The sequence below is a fragment of the Trachemys scripta genome, chromosome 10 (genome assembly GCF_013100865.1).
Source record: "Trachemys scripta elegans isolate TJP31775 chromosome 10, CAS_Tse_1.0, whole genome shotgun sequence".
NCBI classification, from domain to species: domain Eukaryota; kingdom Metazoa; phylum Chordata; order Testudines; family Emydidae; genus Trachemys; species Trachemys scripta.
In genome coordinates this window covers 85,241,892-85,256,370 of record NC_048307.1, presented here as the reverse complement: position 1 = coordinate 85,256,370, position 14,479 = coordinate 85,241,892, and the positions used below count along the sequence as shown (strand labels likewise).

At 49.0% G+C, this 14,479-nt stretch overlaps 1 protein-coding gene across 7 annotated transcripts in view; it reads right to left on the bottom strand.

The window, feature by feature from the left end:
• The window catches only part of PPIP5K1 (diphosphoinositol pentakisphosphate kinase 1), a 124,680-nt gene that overhangs the window by 84,925 nt on the left and 25,276 nt on the right, over positions 1 to 14,479 (bottom strand). For all 7 annotated transcript variants that reach the window (XM_034783112.1, XM_034783115.1, XM_034783114.1 and 4 more), the window contains exons 10-18: positions 13,202 to 13,323; positions 12,578 to 12,679; positions 11,530 to 11,616; positions 10,970 to 11,045; positions 10,274 to 10,383; positions 9,198 to 9,283; positions 8,578 to 8,706; positions 6,886 to 7,007; positions 4,320 to 4,502 (exon numbers count right to left, since the gene is read on the bottom strand). In XM_034783112.1, the coding sequence (XP_034639003.1) occupies positions 4,320 to 4,502; positions 6,886 to 7,007; positions 8,578 to 8,706; positions 9,198 to 9,283; positions 10,274 to 10,383; positions 10,970 to 11,045; positions 11,530 to 11,616; positions 12,578 to 12,679; positions 13,202 to 13,323 (1,017 nt within the window). The remainder of the gene's footprint in view (positions 1 to 4,319; positions 4,503 to 6,885; positions 7,008 to 8,577; positions 8,707 to 9,197; positions 9,284 to 10,273; positions 10,384 to 10,969; positions 11,046 to 11,529; positions 11,617 to 12,577; positions 12,680 to 13,201; positions 13,324 to 14,479) is intronic.

Genomic DNA, 14,479 nt, shown 5'->3' with positions numbered 1-14,479 from the left:
CTATCAGTGTTCTGTCCCAAGCCAAAACCTCCAGCATTGAAGCTATGACCATCCACCACCAACTTTGTTGGGCTGGTCACATTCTTTGAATGCCAGAAAATTGACTCCAGAAGCAGATCATGTTCTCACAGCTGAGCCATAGCCAATTGATATGGGGTGGGCAAAAATAAAGCACTGCAAAGGCACCCTCAAAGCTAACATGAAGAAGTGCAATATTGACGTAACTCCTGGGATGCCCTCAACCAACCAAAATGGAAAAGGACCTTGTGACAAGGATCCCAGTATTCTGAAATCAATGGAGACAACTGGAAACTGAGAAACAGGAAAGAAGAAAAGAACATGCCGCAGCCTGATCAACAATCCAGATCCACCCCTTCCACTGGGAAATGACTGCCCCAATTGAGACAAGATCTATGGATCTCAGATCAGTCTCATTAGCCACCTGAAGATGAACCAGTGATAACTGGCTATCATTTTATGGACGACAATCATCCTCAAACGCCGAGGGATCGCCGATGAGAGAAGAAAAGCTATCCCTTTCTCAAGTAAGTTCAGAGACTGCCACCGATAGCATTTGGGCTGCCATCAGTGCGTGCATAAGAACCTGTAGGACTAGCACCTGGGACCATGCAGGTTCTGGGCCGCTGACACTTCCATATTGCCATTGGAAACTTAGGCTGGGTTTTCACTGGAGGACCCTGTGATGCTAGGCACTGCAGGAAGTACCGCCCCAGCAGGGCCTGAGTGGCAGCCCACTGATTGGCTCATGTCAATATATAAACCAGGAAGCCGTCATGGAGAGTGGTCTGAGCAACCACACAGATCTCCTGCTTGCTTCTGTTTCAGACCTCGCCCTGTTGTGGGCCTAGACTCCAGCTTCTGACTCTGCTTTGTCCCTGACTCTATTTGCCTGCTGCCTGTAATCTGGTGCCTGATCCCGACTTCCTGGTAGCCTGACCCAGCTCTACCCCGACTCCGCTGTGTGTCTCCTGACCGCAAGTGAGTAACTGATCAGTGCACACAGGCCGCCTGTGGCCCGGCCCTGATAAGATGTGTATGCACATGTGGCACAGAAGAGAATGATGATAATCTACTTGGAGCACCCCCATAACGCAGGCAGAGAATTTCACCCCATGGTTCCTGCATCAGCCTATAAATTCTGGCTGAACCGATCTTTTAGAAAAAGACATCTGGTCTTGATTCAAAAAGAATCCAAGTTGTTCAATGGTTAATTACGCCGACTGTTAAAAATTTACACCCTTATTTCTAGTCTGAATTCCTCTAGCTTCTAGCCACTGGATCGGAATATGCCTTTGTCTGCCACATTGCAAGTAACTACCGGGGGGAAAGGCTTGTGATAGTAGAGGCAGATAGTGATCACGCCACCAAATAACCTTCTCTTGGAAAAACTAAATAGATTGATCTTATTTTAGTTTCTCATTGTTTTCTCACTGTAAGCCAGGTTTTCCAGACCTCAAATCATTCTGAACCTCTCCAATTGATCACCAACATCCTTTTTAAAGGGTTGACACCAGAACTGGACACAGTAACCAGTAATGGTCTCACTAATGCTGCATACAGAGGTAACAGCACCTCACCTACTTGATACTCTCTTATGCATCCAAGGGATTGCATGTGTTCTCTTAACCAGTGCAAGGCCCTGGAAATTAAATCCTAGTGGATACCAGCTGGACATGAGAGCCCCTTTCAGAGTCACTGCTTTCCAAAATACTCCCCATTCCCAGAAGTGTGACCCACTACATTCTTCGTTCCTACATGTGACCTTCACATTTAGCTGTACTAAAATGCATGCTGTTCAAAGAAGCCCAGCTTACCACATGATTCAGATCCCTCTGTAGAACTGACCCCACCATTATTTACCTTTCCGTCAATTTCTGTGACCCCTGCAAACTTTACCAGTAATTATTTTATACTTTCTGCTAGATCACGGGTAAAGATAGCGATTAGCGCTGAGTAAAGAACAGATCCGAGGGACGCCACTTAGAACACCCTCACAGAATGATTCCCCATTTACAATTTCTTTTTGAGATGTAGGGAGACAAATTTTGAACCCATTTAATATGGGCTACATTGGTTCTGTACAGCGTTAATCTTGTAATCATGTCACATGGGACCAAGTCAAGTGCCTTACAGAAGTCTAAGTATATTATCTCAACACTATTACCTTTGTCAACCAGACTTGTAAGCTCATTACAAAGTGATATTGGGTTAGCTATTTCCCATAAAATCATTTTGACTGGAATTAACTAATTCTTTACTGATTACATCCTGTATCAGCCTTTCCACATTTTGCCAGGCTCAATGTTAGGCTGTCTGAACTAGAACCACTAGGTTCATCCTTTTTAATAGTGGCACATTAGGTTTTTCCAGATTCAGCAAGACCTGGGATGGCTCTGTCCCAGACTGAGGTGTCATTAGAGGAGGTTTTGAAACAAATTGATAAATTAAACAATAAGTCACCAAGACCAGATGGTATTTACCTAAGCGTTCTGAAGGAACTCAAATGTGAAATTGCAGAACTACTAACTGTAGTCTGTAACCTATCATTTAAATCAGCTCATGTACCAAATGACTGCAGGATAGCTCACGTGACTCCAGTTCTTAAAAAGGGTTCCAGAGGTGATCCAGGCAATTATAGGCTGGTAAGCCTGACTTCAGTACCAGACTAACTGGTTGAAACTATAGTAAAGAACAGAATTGTCAGACACATAGATGAACAATTTGTTGGGGAAGAGTCAACATGGTTTTTGTAAAGGGAAATCATACCTCACGAATCTACTAGAATTCTTTGAGAGGGGTCAACAAGCATGTGAACAAGGGGGAATCCAGTGGATATAGTGTACTTAGATTTTCAGAAAGCCTTTGACAAGGTTTCTCACCAAAGGCTCTTAAGCAAAATAAGCTGTCATGGGATAAGAGGGAAGGTCCTCACGTAGATCAGTAACTGGTTAAAGATAGGAAACAAAGGGCAGGAATACACAGTCAGTTTTCAGAATGGAGAGGTAAATAGTGGTGTCCCCCAGGGGTCTGTACTGGGAACAGTACTAGTCAACATATTCATAAATAATCTGGAAAATGGGGTAAACAGTGAGGTGGCAAAATTTGCAGATGATACAAAACTACTCAAGATACACCTCTACCCCAATACAATGTGACCCGATATAACATGAATTCGGATACAACGCGTTAAAGCAGTGCTGGCGGGGGGGGTGGGGCTGCGCACTCCGGCGGATCAAAGCAAGTTCGATACAATGCGGTTTCATCTATAACGTGGTAAGATTTTTTGGCTCCCGAGGACAGCGTTATATCAGGGTAGAGGTGTAGTTAAGTCCAAAGCAGATTGTGAAGAATTACAAAGGGATCTCACAAACCTGGGTGAGTGGGCAACAAAATGGCAGATGAAATTCAATATTGATAAATGCAAAGTAATGCACATTGGAAAACATAATCCCAACTATACATATAAAATGATGGGGTCTAAATTAGCTGTTACCACTCAAGAGAGATCTTGGAGTCACTGTGGATAGTTCTCTGAAACCATCCACTCAATGTGCAGCAGAAGTCAAAAAAAGCTATCAGAATGTTGGGAATGATTCAGAAAGGGATAGATAATAAGACAGAAAAATATCATATTGCCTCTATATAAATCCATGGTACGCCCACATCTTGAATACTGCATGCAGATGTGGTCACCTCCATCTCAAAAAAGATATACTGGAGTTGGAAAAGGTTCAGAAAAGAGCAACAAAAATGATTAGGGGTATGGAAGGCTTCTGTATGAGGAGAGATTAATAAGACTGGGACTTTTCAGCTTGGAAAAGAGACAACTAAGGGGGGATATGATAGAGGTCTATAAAATCATGACTGGTGTAAACAAGGAAGTGTTATTTACTCCTTCTCATAACACAAGAACTAGGGGTCACCAAATGAAATTAACAGGCAGCAGGTTTAAAACAAACAAAAGGAAGTATTTCTTCATACAACACATAGTTAAACTGTGGAACTCTTTGCCAGATGATGTTGTGAAGGCCAAGATTATAACAGGGTTCAAAAAAAGAACTAGATTTTAAATTCATGGAAGATAGGTCCATCAATGGCTATTACCCAGGATAGCCAGGAATGGTGTCCCTGGCCTCAGTTTGCCAGAAGCTGGAAATGGGTGACAGGGGATGGATCACTAGATGATTACCTGTTCTGTTCATTCCCTCTGGGGTACCTGGCATTGGCCACGGTTGGAAGACAGGATACTGGGCTAGATCGATCTCTGGTCTGACCCAGTATGGCCGTTCTTATGTTACCTTTTCGTAATCCCCCTCGCAGAACTTGGCATCCTTCTGCATGATTTCGTGCAGCCGTGCCTTCACTCTGTGCTGGCAGCTGCTGAGGGAGTCGCTATCGCTGTCCAACAGTCCATTCATATTGGCACTTTTTACCATTTGCACCAAGATGGGGGTTAGCTCTCCCTCCAGAGCCAGGAGACCCTAGAGCAGAACAGGAGAGGATTTCAGCTCAGTGAAACATAAGCCAGCACACTTTCTAGCAAATTTAATGACTAGTTTCTCCTTCAAGTCACCAAATGAAATCCTAGCTGCTGAGGATGGTTTTAACTATGGCAGTCTTTAGGAAAGTGCCAAAGATTCTGTCAGTGCAACTAGAACTGTTGTAGGTTTTGACTGGAGCAGTCCTTGGCTGCCTAATGCACCCTCGAGTCACTTCTAAAGGGGTGAAACCATTTATATAATGAAAGCTCCTTGCAAATCAGATTTCAGAAGACACTCTGATTTCCCATTAGTCTGAATGGTACCCACAGACACTCCCAACCTGATCCCTACCCCACACGGTCATTTGGGACATTTCACTGCCCATTTACAACCAAGTGGTACCAGAGAGACACAACTTAAACCAGGGTTGGCCAAATTTACTGATCCTCCGAGCCTCATATGACAATCTTCAGAAGTTCGAGAGATGGGTCACACCCGCCGGGGCTTGGGGCTTTAGCAGGAGCAGGGCTGAAGCCTTGAACTCTGGCAGACTTGCTCTGTGTGGCTGAAGACCTGAGACCAGAAGCCCCTAACCCTACCACCGGGAAGAACCCACAAGCTCCCGCCCAATCTGGTAACAGAGAATGGAGGGAGGGGCTCCGTGAGTCACATTTTAACTGTAAAAAAGCCACATGCAGCTCGTGAGCCGCCGTTTGGCCACCCCTGCATTAAACTAAGCAGTCCTCTGAGAAACAACCTTCTAAGCAACAAACACCTAGAAGCATACAAATGGCTCCGGCATCATGCACACCCAGGATCTGACTGATTCGTTACCAGGTTTCAACTACTGCTCCAGTGCTGTCAAATGCAGCAGAAATATGAGGGTCATATTGCACTGCCAGTGCTGCTCCATGCAAATGTACAGTCTCTGAAATGTGGACAGTCTCAGACATCCCCATTAGGACAGCAAAGGGGTTACCCACAGGAGAACTCACGCTGCGTATCATCTGGGCCTGCTTTAAAAGGAAAATAATTATTGAGACCTATCTAGTGGAGTTTTGTAGCAACTCCAGATGGTGTAGATCAGAGGTGGGCAAACTACGGCCTGCGGGCTACATCCGTCCTGCGGGACCGTCCTGCTCGGCCCTTGAGCTCCCGGCTCGGGAGGCTAGTCCCAGGCCCCCCCCCGGTGTCCCCCCTGCCACACAGCCACGCCGCCACGTGGGCAGCACTCTGGGCGGCGGAGCGGTGCACTCCTGTCGAGCAGAGTGGTAGTGTGTCTAGCTCCTGCCGGGCACCGCAGCTGCCAGACATGCTGCTCTGAGCGGCATGGTAAGGGGGCTGGGCGGGTCCCGGGGGGCAGTCAGGGGACAGGGAGTGGGGGCAGTTTGATGGGGCGGAGGTTCTGCGGGGGTGGGAGGGGGTTGTGAATCAGGGGGTTTGGATAGGGGGTGGGGTCCCGGGGGGCAGTTGGGGCAGGGGGTCCCACGAGGGGGCAGTTAGGGACAAGGAATGGGGGGGGTTCGATGGGTCGGGGGTTCTGAGGGGGGCAGTCAGGGAGTGGATGGGGGTGGGGGGCAGGCTATTTGGGGAGGCACAGCCTTCTCTACCTGGGCCTCCATAGATTCATAGATTATAGGACTGGAAGGGACCTCGAGAGGTCATCGAGTCCAGTCCCCTGCCCGCATGGCAGGACCAAATACTGTCTAGACCATCCCTGATAGACATTTATCTAACCTACTCTTAAATATCTCCAGAGACGGAGATTCCACAACCTCCCTAGGCAATTTGTTCCAGTGTTTAACCACCCTGACAGTTAGGAACTTTTTCCTAATGTCCAACCTAGACCTCCCTTGCTGCAGTTTAAACCCATTATTTCTGGTTCTATCCTTAGAGGTTAAGGTGAACAAGTTCTCTCCCTCCTCCTTATGACACCCTTTTAGATACCTGAAAACTGCTATCATGTCCCCTCTCAGTCTTCTCTTTTCCAAACTAAACAAACCCAGTTCTTTCAGCCTTCCTTCATAGGTCATGTTCTCAAAACCTTTAATCATTCTTGTTGCTCTTCTTTGGACCCTTTCCAATTTCTCCACATCTTTTTTAAAATGCGGCGCCCAGAACTGGACACAATACTCCAGCTGAGGCCTAACCAGAGCAGAGTAGAGCGGAAGAATGACTTCTCGTGTCTTGCTCACAACACACCTGTTAATGCATCCCAGAATATCCATGCAATTTTGCAACCCCAATGTAGCCCTCAGGCCAAAAAGTTTGCCCACCCCTAGTGTAGATCCTTTGCTGCTGGCCATCAGCTCTACAGCCAAGAACCATCTCTGGGTTATCCGGGCTGCTGTGCACGGAGCAGATGCCATAAGAGAGGAGTCACCTTTGCAAAAGCTGCTGCCGTCATCTGAACCCTGCCCTCATCTGAAGCATAGATCTTGAGGTCATGACGGTAGGTGCTGTGCAGTCTGAGCAGGCCACACCCTGGGAAGCCAGCATAGTCACCTGGAACAGAGAGCAGAGACTCAACACAACTTTCAAACACCAACAGCAGTCAGCTGCTAGGATCTGTCAGAGTTAAATGCACCTCCAAAATTCTACTCCTGTAGGGAACAGATACCTTCCTGAGATAGTTACAGTTCTCTGCAAAGTTCAGTCACACCGACAGTCTTTGGGTTTGCACAGAAAGCAGCTGTGGTGGGGAAAGCCCTGGCTAATACCTGACACAGGCTGAAAAAAACAGGCTAAGAGTTCTACTGATCCACTGCAGGATGGGACCAATCCACGTAGTCCTAGCTTGAGGGCACTGGGCCAGGGAGCAGAGAAATCATCATAGCCAGGAAGGGTTGGTGTCAACAAGTTACTGTTATTAGAGTGGGTCCTTGTAGTGAGGCGCAGGGGCCTCCCTCTGAGCCAGATTGGGAGGAATGACCGCAAACCCACTACAGCCCTTAATTACCTGATGGGAACAAACCCCCAAGTCAGTGATTAGGGGCTAAAGAAGACACCTGGATACTCAGAGCCATTCCTATTGACAGCCCATTACTAGCCCCTGAAAGACAAACTGCAGGGTCAGCTTACCCAGTGTCATCAGGGGAGCAGCCCTGTCTCTACCAGAGCCTCAGAGGGAGGGGGACAAATCACACACTGTATAATTAGAATTGCAAATAAAATCTCCTCTTCTGGGGTCTGGTTTATTAACAGACTAAATGAACTTCTATTTGCATTGCAAACCCCTTTCTGTCCATGCCTGTCCTGTCTTCCACAGCCCTCTTCCTAGGGACTGTGACTAGTCATTACTAAGGCTGCGAGTCTGTCATGGAGGTCACGGATTCCGTGGATTTCCATGACTTCTGCAGCGGCTGGTGCTAGCTCGTGACTCTGCAAGCTGGGCAGCCCCTGGGCCGGCAGCAGCAGTTTGGGTGCGTGGGAGGGGGCTCAGGGCTAGGGGCAGCGGATTGGGGAGTGCAGGGGGGCGCTTACCTTGAGGTGGGGGGGGCCCCCAGCTCCCACTGGCATGGCTCCCCTACAGCTCCTAGGCAGCAGAGGGGTCTCCATACCACATACTGCCCGCAGGCCCCGTCCCATAGCTCCCATTGGCTGCAGTTCCCAGCCAATGGGAGCTGCAACAGCCAGTGCTTGTGGCAGGAGCAGCGGAGCCCTTGCCCTGGCCCCTGCCTCTGCTGCCTAGGAGCTGCAGGGATGTGGAGCTGGGTAGGAAGCCCCTGTCAGCCCTGCCAACTCCAAGTTCTCCATGCCTGCTGGATTTTAAAACACTTATCACTAGTAGATGTTGTTTAACATCCTCCTCTGTTACAAATGGACTGGAAAGTAGTCAGTCATCCTCATGTGACAACCACATCATCCTTCTTCTTTCCAAACACAGAACAGAAATAGTTATTGAATTAAAGCAGTGGAGGAGCCCAGAGCCACATATGCTACTAGAGCCTAATCAAGAGAAAGTATTCAGATCCATGCATGCGTCCAGTCACCAGTGGTGATTAGCAGGCCACGTGTGGCCTCTGTGCACAGTCAGAGACCACAACTGATGAGCAGCACAAGAGGGAAAGCTCACCTTGGCCTCCAGGGTACATACAGCGAAAGGCCCGACCAAGCTCTTCTGCCTGGACCCTTCCTGCTGGGGTCAGCTCTCCACCCCATTTCAGCACCAGTAGCAGAGATGGGGAGGGCTCCTTACGGGCATCTAAACAGATAAACAGGTAGTCACCATACTATAAAATAGGGGCACCGGCTCCAGAGACCAAGGGGCCTACAGGGCAATGGCAGAGGAGTCTCAGCATGGGCATGATTTCAGTGGGCGCTGGATCAACGAGAGCCTGTCTAATAGACTTCAGTAAGTGCATGATTAGGGGGCTCTGGATTTTGGGGACACAGGGGTCAATTTTCCAGCCTTAATGACAGAAGTTCAAGACAGAGCATGTGAATTCCAATCCACCCTAAGGGATGGGGGTATGTGTTCCCAGCCTTTTGATGGCATAAAGCAGTCAGGTGTTCGCTCCAGTAGGTCTTGCCATAGTGGCAGAGAAGGCATGCATTTGTCCTTCTGACCAGCACTCTGCTCTGTCCTCACCACCCCAAAGGTGCAGTCCAAGCTGGGGTGACAGAGCAGCATACAAGTACTGAGTCCCAGGGATTAGAACCAGTATGAGAGGGAGCATGTGGGGGTTTTTTAACCTTCATCTTCACTGGAAGCTTTTGGGTGTCCACGAGGCAGGTAGGTTAGCTGCACCTTGCGGTTAATGCCAGAGAAGTGTCCGTACCTGTCACAAAGGGAGAGAAATCAATACCCTGGCCCCACAGTCCCCAGGCAGCAAAAGGCAAAGCCACTCAAGCTCCCTGCAATGCCCTTCTTACTGTCCTTGGATGGGCTCGTTTTCTGGCAGCACCACTAAGTGGCCAAGTTCTGCGCTGGTGCTCTACATCTGTGACCCAGCATACGAAGCTGGCAGGTTTGCCTGCTGCCTCATTTAACAAAACGGTCTGAAAACAGACGACTTTCTTGGACTCCGAAATTAGTGTCCAGAGGGCATCAAACACTCTTAATTTCTATCTATACCTTTGACAGATGAACACAGGGTCCCATAGTGCTGCCTCCTAGGCCCAAACAAGGGGAGATCTGGTCTACTTATTAGATTTAGGCTTCTGTATGTTGGAGATGCCATGAGACCACCATGTCACCTGTTATGTGGGCCCCATAGGCTATTCTGCAAGGCAAACGCAAGGCCAAATCCAGATATACTAGATTCACCAGGGCCGCATCAAGGTTTCAGTTTTCCTTTTGTTGCACTCTTGGTGCTAGAACAACCTCCCTGAGCAAAGCTACCTCCATTCCATTTGCAGATCTCGAGACAGAGGACATTATATGCACAAGTGCTGTGCATCAAGGGGATTATTTTTCCTTTTTTCCAGCAGTGGAAGTTCCCCATTGTCACAAGAGCATTGCTAGGTCAGGGCGCTGGGCCTTTTTACACCAAAACCAGAAGACGTCAAGCTTACAGTGCCCAAAAAATAAGAACTGGTGCTTGTGGTGCCAGTTTCGGAGCAAGCCCTGCTGGTGTCATCCTCCAGGTACTGCTGCCTACAAGAAGGTGACTGCAGCCTCTGCCACCCCTAGGGGACTGGCCAGGCATGACATGAGCAGCACACAGTGCTTCAATAATGGGTCTCCCTTCTGTAGCTGCACTATTATCCTCCAGGAAGTAGGCAGCCCTAACATGAGCCTCCACCCCACCCAACTCGCTCTTACTCACATCTCCAGGACAGTTTTTAGCTGCTCCAATTTGGACTTCCTCTCCTCTATCTCACAGTCATTGTGAGTTCCCAACTCCACCACTAGCAGGCGCGCAATATCCAGCACCTCCTGTCAGGGATAACAAGCACCATCCATCATGTACCCAGAGAGCTTGCACCCCCCTCCCCTTACAGTGCCCCAAGGCTAATGGACACCCAGGCCCCAGTCACCCACTCTCCTCCCAGTGAGCCAGGGAGGATGGGCACTCAGATAGCATGCACCTAGCTCCATGGCTGCTCACATCATTGAAACCTTTTCCCACATTCATCTGCAGGGACATTTTTGATCTCCAAGACACAGCTTTAGCTGGGATAAGTTAGGGCCAGTTCTAGTTCCTTCCACTTTCAGGTTGCAGCTCTGTCCTGCTCAGGAGCAAACACAAGCCTTCAATTCCTCCAGTTCTCGAAGTCTGAGGCGCTCTCTCACCGAGACAGTGCCATGATGGGAGAGCAGCAGGACTGACATTATTATGGTTCTACAGCAGTTCGTCTTTCCTCAGGCTCTTGCCCATGAACAGTCCCTGCTGGAAGCTAGTGACATGATCTGCTGTGTGTGTGATAGGGAGTGCGCTCAGGTACCAGCCCCACAAAAAGCTCTCTCGGATCCAGATCACCCAGGTCTTCTGTACAGTGACCCCAGGGAGGTCTCCCCTCACCTGCAGCTGCTCTGGTTTCTTCAGCTTCAGCTTCCCTGTCTTGTAGCCATCATATTTCTCAAATAATTCAAAGAACCTAAACAGACAAACAGACCTAGTCAGATTTTCAGCTCTTCTCATGCCAAGAGGATGGTCATCCCTACACACCCAGCTATGCCTCTTCAGCGAGAGCTGGCATGTCCACAGGCTCATCCCTGCCCGCCCCCCCCAGAATTCCCAGGAAAACAGGTGCTTTCAGCCTGAACTAGGAGAAGGAAAGATAGCCAATGGTTTCTCTCCTTCCCTTTGCAAGTGCCCAGCAGGAAGTCCAAGATCTTGTACTTCGAACAAGCCTTCATCACAAGCTGCCCTCTCCCACTGCTTGCATGGAAAATGCAGGAGCTTCCTGGGGCAGGCTAGATTGACTGAGTGAAAGGGATTAGTGGTGAATGGAGCCAGAGAAAGCACTACTTCCCACACAGTGGGCTCTCATGCTTGGTCCATGGCCTCAGCAGCTAAGCTCTCTACCTATCATTTCTCTTGACTGCAAGAGTCCATACCCCTTCTGCTGCACCCATTACCTAGAGTGTTTAACCTCCATCTTCATCTTCTGCTTGGGGGTGCGGTCTCCATGTCGTATCACCGCAATAACACAGCGCAGCTCCATCCTAGAGTGGAAGAAACCAAAAAGTATACGCCCTGTCAGGAGACAGCACCCTTCCCATATACTCCTCCCTCTCCCATTCCAACACCAACACAAGGAGACAGACCCCCTTCTTGCAGAAACCCCTTTCGCCCCCATGCTCTCAGAAGTCTGCTTCAGTATTAGGCCTTGGCTACACTTACCCGGTAGTTCGACGGCTGGAAATCGAACTTCTGGGTTCAACTTATCGCGTCTAGTCTGGACGTGATAAGTCGAACCCGGAAGTGCTCGCCGTCGACTGCGGTACTCCAGCTCGCCGAGAGGAGTACCGCGGAGTCGACGGCGAGCACTTCCGGGTTCAACTTATCACGTCCAGACTAGACGCGATAAGTCGAACCCAGAAGTTCGATTTCCAGCCGTCGAACTACCGGGTAAGTGTAGCCAAGGCCTCTCTCTCTTCATAGCAGTTTTGTCAGGCTCCTGTTCATTACCACCCCTCTCTGCACCCCATCTATTTCTGGTACAACCTTTTTACGACGGGGTGACCAGAACTGACCACAGTATTCTAAATGAGGACATCCCACAGATTATATAATGGCATCATGATACTTTCACCATCCCATTTCTTCAGTATCCTACCAGTTTTGTTTTGATTGCAACTGCACACTGAGCAGGGGGCTCATTCAGCTGTCACCATGACACCCACGTCCCTTCCCTGAGTTGATATCGTTCCTTTAGAACCCTCAAAGGCATATGAGCGGTTCATATTATTCCTCCAATGTGCATTAGTTTGCATTTCTCAACACTCAATTTTATCCTTCGTTGTGCTGCCCTCCCCTAGCTTGGTTAGGTCTCTCTAGTGCCTTACAGTCTCTGTGTTCTGGACAGACCCAAATGCTTGGAGGGGAAGCCCAGTACTATGGGGGAGTATGGCAATCCTTGGCTACCCATGGGGGCACCCTTTGCTGGGGCTAACAGATACTCACATGGTGCCTGAAGTTGTGGGGACAATGGGAATATCCTCTGCCTCTGTTGGGATGGACCAGGGAATCTGGAACTGGGGAGCCAACTCCCGCATGATTATATTCCTGGAATAGACCAGAACACAGGAATCCCATTCCCTTAGCAATCTGCACCCAGTGACAAGCTCCCCTAGAATCCCCCTCCACCACAGCCTTGCTCAAAACCCATTATGCCACAGATGGTGCTTCCTTTAGTCCTGCATACACTCTCAAGTCAGATTTGTCATGTCACAGACCCAGCAGAAGAGCTCCAGAGTGCGGCGTTGGCACCCTTTGCATCAGGCCAACCAATCACTTTCCAAGCATCTCCAGTACAGTAGCTGGGTACAGTAGGTTGTAAGAAGGCCAACTCGACTACATCTGAAGATACTAATATTGGCTGGCAAATCTGCATCTGAGAGAAATTAACCCCTTACATCCTGGAGCTTCCCCATCTTAAGCACTTACAAGTTTCAAATACAAAGCAAGTGTTCCCTGCTGAGCAGTTCGCTGAGCTCTCCAGCATAAGGCACGTAGGGTTATACCACATACTTGGAGGAACAAACACCCACACACACACCCACACACCGGCTTTAGCTCTTTACATACCCAAGAATTTTGGCGCAGTCATCATAATACTTCATGGAATTCTTCACAAAGCTGAACCCATTCACATCACAGACAAAGGAATGGCCATTCGCCCGCAGAAGGTCAAACCCACACACTGTCTGCTGCATGAGGAGGAAACAAAGGGCAAGGGATTCAGACAAACCTCCCCAAGAGCTCAGGGTACGGGGCAGGCAGCACAGACCCAGCCCAGCAGCCATGGAAGAGGACTATGCAGCACAGGCCCAGCCAATACACTGCACAACTTGGCTCCTCAGAGGCCTTCCAAGCTCTGCTTTTTCTGGCAGGAAAGCTAGGACTCTCTGGCTTCAGCACCCCCATACCATCAATACATACACTTCATGGATTCTGGGAGAGAGAAAAGACAGAGGAGTTACTTACCAGTAACTGGCCCTTTCAGGTAAGCCTGTGTATAGTCACATCTGTGGGATAAAGGGTCTGCACCATGAGGAAGTGAACTAGGACAGCAGAACTGTCACAACAAGCATAATCTCTGGGTGCCATTCAAGAGTGTATGAGAAGTAACAACAAGGAGTCTGGTGGCACCTTAAAGACTAAGGGATTTATTTGGGCATAAGCTTTCGTGGGTAAAAACCTCACTTCTTCAGATGCATAGAGTGAAAGTTACAGATGCAGGCATTATATACTGATACATGGAGAGCAGGGAGTTACTTCGCAAGTGGAGAACCAGTGTTGACAGAGCCAATTCAATCAAGGTGGATGTAGTCCACTCCCAATAATAGATGAGGAGGTGTCAATTCCAGGAGAGGAAAAGCTGCTTCTGTAATGAGCCAGCCACTCCCAGTCCCCATTCAAGCCCAGATTAATGGTGTTAAATTTGCAAATGAATTTTAGTTCTGCTGTTTCTCTTTGAAGTCTGTTTCTGAAGTTTTTTTGTTCAATGATAGTGACTTTTAAATCTGTAATAGAATGATGTGACGAACTGGGCCTGTTCTCACTGTGGTCTGTGAATGCTGACAGGGGAGTGTGCTGGGATAGTCTGCATTGCAGGATGGGATCTGCCCGGGGCGCATTCCTGAGTGTGTAACATGAGAACCCAGGAAGGGTTTGAAGGCCAGGTGACTCCTGAGCCCGGGAAACTGGACAAAAGCTGTGGGAGGGGTCGCTGAAGGCAGGGTGCTGGAAGCAGGCTGGGGAGATGGCTGGGAGGCAGAGATGGCTCTGACCCCCCCCAAGGGGGGCTGGGCTGGGATGGCCGGGGACCCCAAGATGGACCTAACTGAGGGGGTCCCTGTTGTC